General features: G+C 54.0%; 1 protein-coding gene across 1 annotated transcript; it reads left to right on the top strand.

The window, feature by feature from the left end:
- The first annotated feature begins 2,763 nt into the window (after positions 1-2,763).
- On the top strand, positions 2,764-3,837 carry LOC146789142 (uncharacterized). Its single transcript, XM_085631038.1, has one exon. It carries the CDS (start codon positions 2,764-2,766, stop codon positions 3,835-3,837), a length of 1,074 nt encoding a protein of 357 aa, XP_085487164.1.
- Positions 3,838-7,934: the final 4,097 nt, after the last annotated feature.

Genomic DNA, 7,934 nt, shown 5'->3' on the forward strand with positions numbered 1-7,934 from the left:
GCCAGATATACGCCCTTTGGCTTATGGGGGTGAACCTATGCCATTATGTGGGTGTTTTATAGGTTTAATTGAGTATCGTGGGAGATATGTTTCAGGCAAGGTGTATGTTTCCAAGAAGGGTGACAGTATCATCAGTTGGTTCCATCGGGCAGATTTAGGTGTTATGTTGGATCCAGGGAGCTCCTCACCTATTGTTCTCAAACAGAAAGTTCAAACTGTTCTTCTAAAACCGGAAGAGGATGTTCTGGGTGACATCAAAAGTAAATTTCCAAGAGTGTTTAGAGAGGAATTAGAATGTCTCAAAGATTTTAAATTGAATATACCTCTACGCCCTAACTCTCAACCTTCTACTTGTAAAGTTAGGAATGTTCCTTTAGCAGTTAGGGAGGAGATGAAGAGGGAATTGGATAAACTTAAAGAAGGTGGAATAATTGAAGAAGTCTCCAACACGGAATGGCTTGCTCCGGTAGTCGCTGCACGCAAGGCCAATGGGTCCTTGCGCTTGTGTGTGGACTTAAGACAACTAAACAAGTGTGTGGTTGTTGATAAGTATCCACTACCTAATATATCGGAATTGCTCACATTGTTAGGTGGTGCCAACGTCTTCAGCACAATCGATCTAGCTTCTGCATATCACCAAATTGAACTTGATATGTCTTCAAGAGATCTCCTCACTCAGCTGAAATCCGGCTCCCCGCAGGACCCTTGCCCTGCTAAATGTCTTGGGCGAATAGCACCTGCCTTAAACCTCTTGCTCAACCCGGTGCTCAATATGTCCCTGAGCACGGGTCACGGGAGTTGTTCCCCAAGCCTGGAAACACGCCCTGATCCTGCCGTTAGTTAAGAAGCCCAATTTGGACCCACTAATTTATTCCAACTATAGGCCTATCTCCCTCCTCCCTGCTCTGGCAAAGGTAGTTGAGAAGCATGTGCATTCCTCCCTTTCCACCTTTATTGAGAGCAATAATATCTTGCACGACACTCAATCGGGCTTTCGTGCGAATATGAGCACGGAGACCGCTCTTCTGGAAATCACCAATGCCATCAGGGATGTACTAGACACTGGAGGAAAGGCCATCCTGGTAATGTTGGATCTGTCGGCGGCCTTCGACACTGTCCCCCATGACGGTCTCCTTTTAAGACTCCAGGAGATTGGTTTGCGGGGAACGGTGTTGAACTGGTTTAAGTCTTTTCTGACCGGCCGCCGGCAAACGGTCTGGGCGCCACCTTTATCCGCCGAGATGCCGCCACTGGAGGTTGGGGTACCTCAGGGTTCCATCTTAAGCCCCACCCTTTTTAATATCTATATGGCTCCTCTGGCGGCAGTGGCGGAATCGTTTGGTGCCCAGATCATATCCTATGCTGATGACACCCAGCTTCTCTTTACTTGTGCTAAGGGCTCTTACTTTGACGGCCTTCGGATCAAACATTGTTTGGGTGCTGTTTTTGACTGGTTCCAACAACACAGTCTCAAATGTAACTCCGATAAATCGGAACTGCTCTTCTTTGGGTGTTCCCCTGACCCCAGATGGAAGGCGTGGTGGCCCCCTGATATGTTTCCACCGGCAGATGTTTCATCCAAGGCTAAAAATCTTGGTGTCCTGATTGATGATGATCTTTCCTTCAGATCTCAGATCCTCGGGCTTGCGGGAAAATGTTTTGGCATCTTGAAGATGCTGCGCAAGTTTCTTCCGCTGCTGTCTTTGCAGCATAGAAAGATTACTGTGATGGCCCTGATAGGCTCTCGCCTTGACTATGCAAATGTGCTCTATCTGGGAATGCCATGTGACGACACGGGAGAGGATCGACACCCGGAGTGCCCCGGGGGCACTCCAGCATGCACTCCAGCATCCCAACTGGTGCTGACACTGCCGTCGGCTGGTGGGCGGAGCCAAAGCGAGCACCAGAACCCGGAAGAGCGAGACGGACGGGGAGACGAGCGAGAGACGGAGAGACACACAGACAGCGAGGAGACAGAGGAACGCGGAGAGGAGAACGGAAGTAGCAGGGAGGCGACGGACCCGAACGAGGAGAAGACCGGCAGGAGCACGTCGGGTAGAAGAGGCGAGGAGATGGAAACGAGGGCTCCGGCGAACCCCGAGGAGGACACTCAGGACGAGGCGACCGGGTCCCTGTCACGGGGCTCCGGTTTCAGGCGAGTAGTGGGGAACACAGGGAGGTCCTTTTTCGGGTGGTGGTCAAGGGAGGCGGGATTCTCAGGCCTGTAGTGGGGTGGGTTTGGACAGCCCGGGCCCACGAGGGAGTAAAATGCCAATCACCCACATCACCAGCCCAGAACAACGAGAAGCCAAACCATAGAGACAGGAGAAGGGGAAACTCACCCGTATATACCCCGTTGAGAGGTTCCTGAAGAAAGGGCCAAGAGTAGGGGGGAAAAGGGGAGTGACCTCCTGGGAGCACAAACACTTCATAGTACTTAGGGAGAGGTATCCCTGAGTAAAAGCAAGCAGGATAGGGCCAGAATAGCCGTAAATCGGAGACACTAACCGCCTGTCCTTTTCTTTTTTTACCGAGGGGAAGCCCGGAGATACCAGCCCCACAAAGAGCCCCGACGGCCGGTAGCAGCCCAAGAACCCAGAAGAGGAACCAAAGGAGCATCCCAGAGCTACTGGAAGACAAAACAACCTATTGTAATCGTCTTGTCTTGAGCCCATTAAAGAATCCCTATCACACATCCGAGTCCTTTGCATCTGTGGACGGTGACAGTGGTGTCAGAAGTGGGATCTCGCGTAACCGCACGCCATGTCGCAACCCATCGGACTGAACGATATGCTGACGCAATTGGCGGAGGGACAGCGACACCTACAACTGGTAGTAGAGGCACAGTCCACAGAGGCCAAACGCGACAGAGAACACCTGCAGGAGGCCCTCCAGACCCAGGCCGGGCTCATGGTGCAAAACCAGGTAGTCCAAGATACGGCCATCCAGAAGTTAACAGAGACCATTGCAAGCACAAAAGTCCATCCCAACGTCCCGAGCTCGGTTCTCCAGAAATACAGGGCCGGAGAGGACCCGGATTTTTTCTTTACCAACTTTGAGCGAGTAGCCAGCACAGCCCAATGGCCCATGGAGAGGTGGGGACAGTACATCGCACCCTTATTGTCTGGGGACCTACAGACGGCGTACCAGGCCGCAAATCCTGGAGGTACCACGCCCTATGAAATGATCAAGAAAGCAATTCTGGAGATACTAGGGTGTGACTCGGAACACTACCGTGCCCGGTTCCGGAGGGAGAAGTGGCAAGCTCAGGACAATCCCCGGGCCTTCTATTATCGCATTCAGGACCTCGGGACTAGGTGGCTACAACCCCATTCCTCAAGCATGGATGACGTTATGGATAAAGTACTGCTGGAACAGTTCATAGAGGGACTCCCGACGGCCACCCGGTTGTGGGTCCGACAACACCCAAACCTTACGGCGCCCTATGCCATCGAACTCGCATGTGCACATCAGCGGAACCCGGAAACAAGACCCTTCACACCCCGGCTCCCGACTACCCTCATCCATCGGTGGAGGGCAGCCAACCCAAGCCCTTCACCTCCTGCCCCTCGACCCCTTATCGATCCCCGGTTTTTGCCCCGTCCAAAAGAAGGGCTTCAGGGACCCCAATGCTTCCACTGTGCGGAATGGGGTCACATCTCCCGTAACTGCCCACAGAAACAGGTCAACACCGAGCCCATGGACATCGGGTACACAAAGGGAAAGATACTCTGGGCAGGAGACGGGAAAGAGGCGTACCACCTGACCTTACCTATTAACGACGTAGACACAAAGGTCCTCATAGACTCAGGGTGCAGGCATTCGGTCATCTCTTAGGAACGGATACAACCCCACCAGTGGCAGGAAGGGGAGATCGTATCCATCACATGTGTCCACGGGGATCAGAAAAACTACCCCGTCGCGGTGGTATGTCTCAACAATGGCCAAACCAAGGAGTGGATCAGGGTAGGGGGCATTCCCCAAATGGTCGAGGCCATGATTATCGGAACCGACTATGTTCGCTTCCCCTCCCTGCTCTCAAGGGCCATCGAAGAGAAGGAGACCCGGGGATGGCTACAGAACGCACCCCTATATAACACTGAGATACAGCCGGGTAGGGGTAAAACAAAGAAAACCCATAAGGAGAAAAGGGAACAGGGTAGGCTTATGGTGTTAAATGGCCTGGCTAACACAACCTCTTCCTCCTCCCTAGGTACAGATACCCCGCCAACATCGCCACTCAGCTTCAGGGCTGCACAAAGAGAAGATCCGGCTTTAGGACAAGCCTGGGCCCGAGCAGCGGCCGGCGAGGATAGTCAGGTAGGCCCTTGTTTTCTTATCAGTAAAGGTCTACTGTATAGGGCTATAACAAAGTCCGGAGACACTGTGAAACAACTCCTAGTCCCTGTCTCGTTCCGTGAACAGGTACTCTATTTGGCCCACAATCAAGCGGGAGGGAGCCACTATGGGAGGGAAAAGACCGAGGAATACCTCTTGCGACGGTTTTACTGGCCAGGGGTGTTTTCCGACATCAGAAGATATTGTACGGCCTGCCCCACATGTCAGATAACCAATCCTCCTCACGTCCCCAAGGCCTCGCTACAACCCCTTCCTGTCATAGACATACCCTTCTCCCGGGTTGGTATGGACTTAGTCGGGCCCTTACTGTTTTCGTCCCGGGGCTATAGGTATATCCTCGTACTGGTTGACTATGCGACACGCTACCCTGAGGCCATTCCCCTTACAATCATGACCACCAGTAGCGTAGCCCAAGCCATGATCACCTTCTTTAGCCGGGTGGGGTTTCCCAAGGAGCTTCTCACCGACCAGGGAACACCCTTCATGTCTCGCCTCATGGCCCAGATCTGTTCCCTACTAGGGGTGCGACAGATACGCACCTCCGTTTATCACCCCCAGACGGACGGCCTAGTTGAACGATATAACCAAACGGTGACGCTCATCCTGAGGAAAACCATATCTGAGACCGGGAGGGATTGGGATCGACAGTTGCCCTTAACTCTTTTTGCAATCGGAACACATACACAATCCTCTACCGGGTTCAGCCCCTTTGAACTGGTGTTCGGTAGAAAACCTAGGACTCTGGTAGACATGGCAGCCGAACAGTGGGAGGAGGAGGAGGACGAGGGAAAACCCCTTCTCACGTACTCCACACAGCTGAAGGCCCGCTTATCGACTCTCTGGAACCAAGTAAGGGATAACCTCGATGCGGCCCAACAAAAACAAAAAAAAGTATATGATCGAAACACCACCCTTAGACACTTCACCGTGGGTGACAAGATACTACTCCTTCTACCCTCCTCCGATAACAAACTACTGGCCCGCTGGCAAGGCCCTTATGTGGTCCTCGCCCAAATCACACCTGTTACCTACAGGGTAGCCGTCCCACACAGCGGCACGAAAGGGCAGATATACCAAGTCAACCTGTTGAAACAATGGGTAGATGACGCAAACAGCCCAAACCAGTCAGCCCCTACCCTACTCATCACAGACAGCAAACCTCTTGACATACCTTTCCCTTCCATGGGCGGTACTACGGTTCTCGAATCCATACCTAAAGGAACACACTTGGACCCCGAACAAAACCATTCCCTCCGTAACCTTCTGCAGCGCTATCAGGACGTATTCTCCACAAACCCCGGGAGAACGACCCTAGTACAACACGAGATCAGGACTAATGGGGCTACACCGATAAGACAACGACCCTATCGTATCCCAGAGACAAGGCGACAGGTCGTAGAAAAAGAAGTACAGGACATGCTCTCGGCGGGCATCATTCAGCCCTCCTGCAGTCCTTGGTGCTCGCCCATCGTACTAGTGCCCAAACCGAACGGCACCGTGCGCTTCTGCGTTGATTATAGACGCCTAAACGCCGTGTCACAGTTCGATTCCTATCCCATGCCTCGGGTCGATGAAATGCTCGACCGCTTAGGAACAGCCCGGTACATGACAACATTGGACCTAACGAAGGGGTACTGGCAGAGAGCTTTGTCCCCAGACGCCCGAGAAAAGACAGCCTTCGCCACCCCTTCGGGTTTATACCACTTTCGCGTCCTTCCCTTTGGGTTACACGGGGCCCCTGCCACCTTTCAGCGCCTCATGGACGTAGTGCTAAAACCCCACCACGAGTATGCAGCCGCGTATTTAGATGACAGTCATCTTCAGCACAACCTGGGAGGAACACTTAACACACATAGGAGCCGTCCTCCTGGGTCTTCGAGAAGCCGGACTTACGGCTAACCCAGACAAATGCATGTTAGCTACAGACAACATTAAATTCCTGGGTTACCACGTACAACAGGGACACATTAAACCGCAGGTGGACAAGGTAAACGCCATCCAAGCCCTACCCAGACCCACCACAAAAAGGGGCCTCAGGGCGTTCCTGGGGCTCGTGGGGTATTATCGTCGCTTTATCCCCAGGTTCTCCGAAGAGGCCGCCCCACTCACAGACATGTTGAAGAAAACACAGCCGAACACGTTCCGTACGTGGACACCCGAACAAACACGCTGCTTCAATGCCCTCAAGACCCGGTTGTGTAACGACCCCCTTTTGATCTGTCCGGACTTCACCCTTCCGTTTACGCTCCAGACGGATGCCTCAGACAGGGGCTTAGGAGCGGTCCTTTCCCAGGTAGCCCCCTCCGGGGATTCTCACCCCGTTGTTTACCTGAGCCGCAAACTCCTACCCCGGGAGGTCCACTATTCGACGGTGGAGAAAGAGTGCTTGGCGATCCGGTGGGTAGTGCAAGCCCTGCAATACTACCTCCTAGGCCGTTCCTTTACCCTGTTGACGGATCATGCCCCGCTGGTTTGGCCGGCGAAACATAAAGACACCAACCCCCGTGTGCTGCGGTGGTTTTTAGCCCTCCAACCCTTTTCCTTCCAGGTGGCTCATCGGCCGGGGGTTCAGCAGGCCAACGTGGACTTTCTTTCCCGCTGTCCGGACGCTTCATGGCCCGATCGGCCATGCCAGGTGGGGAGGCACTGTGGCGACACGGGAGAGGATCGACACCCGGAGTGCCCCGGGGGCACTCCAGCATGCACTCCAGCATCCCCACTGGTGCTGACACTGCCGTCGGCTGGTGGGCGGAGCCAAAGCGAGCACAAGAACCCGGAAGAGCGAGACGGACGGGGAGACGAGCGAGAGACGGAGAGACACACAGACGGCGAAGAGACAGAGGAACGCGGAGAGGAGAACGGAAGCATCAGGGAGGCGACGGACCCGAACGAGGAGAAGACCGGCAGGAGCACGTCGGGTAGAAGAGGCGAGGAGACGGAAACGAGGGCTCCGGCGAACCCCGAGGAGGACGCTCAGGACGAGGCGACCGGGTCCCTGTCACGGGGCTCCGGTTTCAGGCGAGTAGTGGGGAACACAGGGAGGTCCTTTTTCGGGTTGTGGTCAAGGGAGGCGGGATTCTCGGGCCTGTAGTGGGGTGGGTTTGGACAGCCCGGGCCCACGAGGGAGTAAAACGCCGATCACCCACATCACCAGCCCAGAACAACGAGAAGCCAAACCATAGAGACAGGAGAAGGGGAAACTCACCCGTATATACCCCGTTGAGAGGTTCCTGAAGAAAGGGCCAAGAGTAGGGGGGAAAAGGGGAGTGACCTCCTGGGAGCACAAACACTTCATAGTACTTAGGGAGAGGTATCCCTGAGTAAAAGCAGGCAGGATAGGGCCAGAATAGCCGTAAAACGGAGACACTAACTGCCTGTCCTTTTCTTTTTTCACCGAGGGGAAGCCCAGAGATACCAGCCCCACAAAGAGCCCCGACGGCCGGTAGCAGCCCAGGAACCCAGAAGAGGAACCAAAGGAGCATCCCGGAGCTACAGGAAGACAAAACAACCTATTGTAATCGTCTTGTCTTGAGCCCATTAAAGAATCCCCATCACACATCCGAGTCCTTTGCATC

The sequence above is a fragment of the Triturus cristatus genome, chromosome 10 (assembly GCF_964204655.1).
Source record: "Triturus cristatus chromosome 10, aTriCri1.1, whole genome shotgun sequence".
Taxonomy (NCBI): domain Eukaryota; kingdom Metazoa; phylum Chordata; class Amphibia; order Caudata; family Salamandridae; genus Triturus; species Triturus cristatus.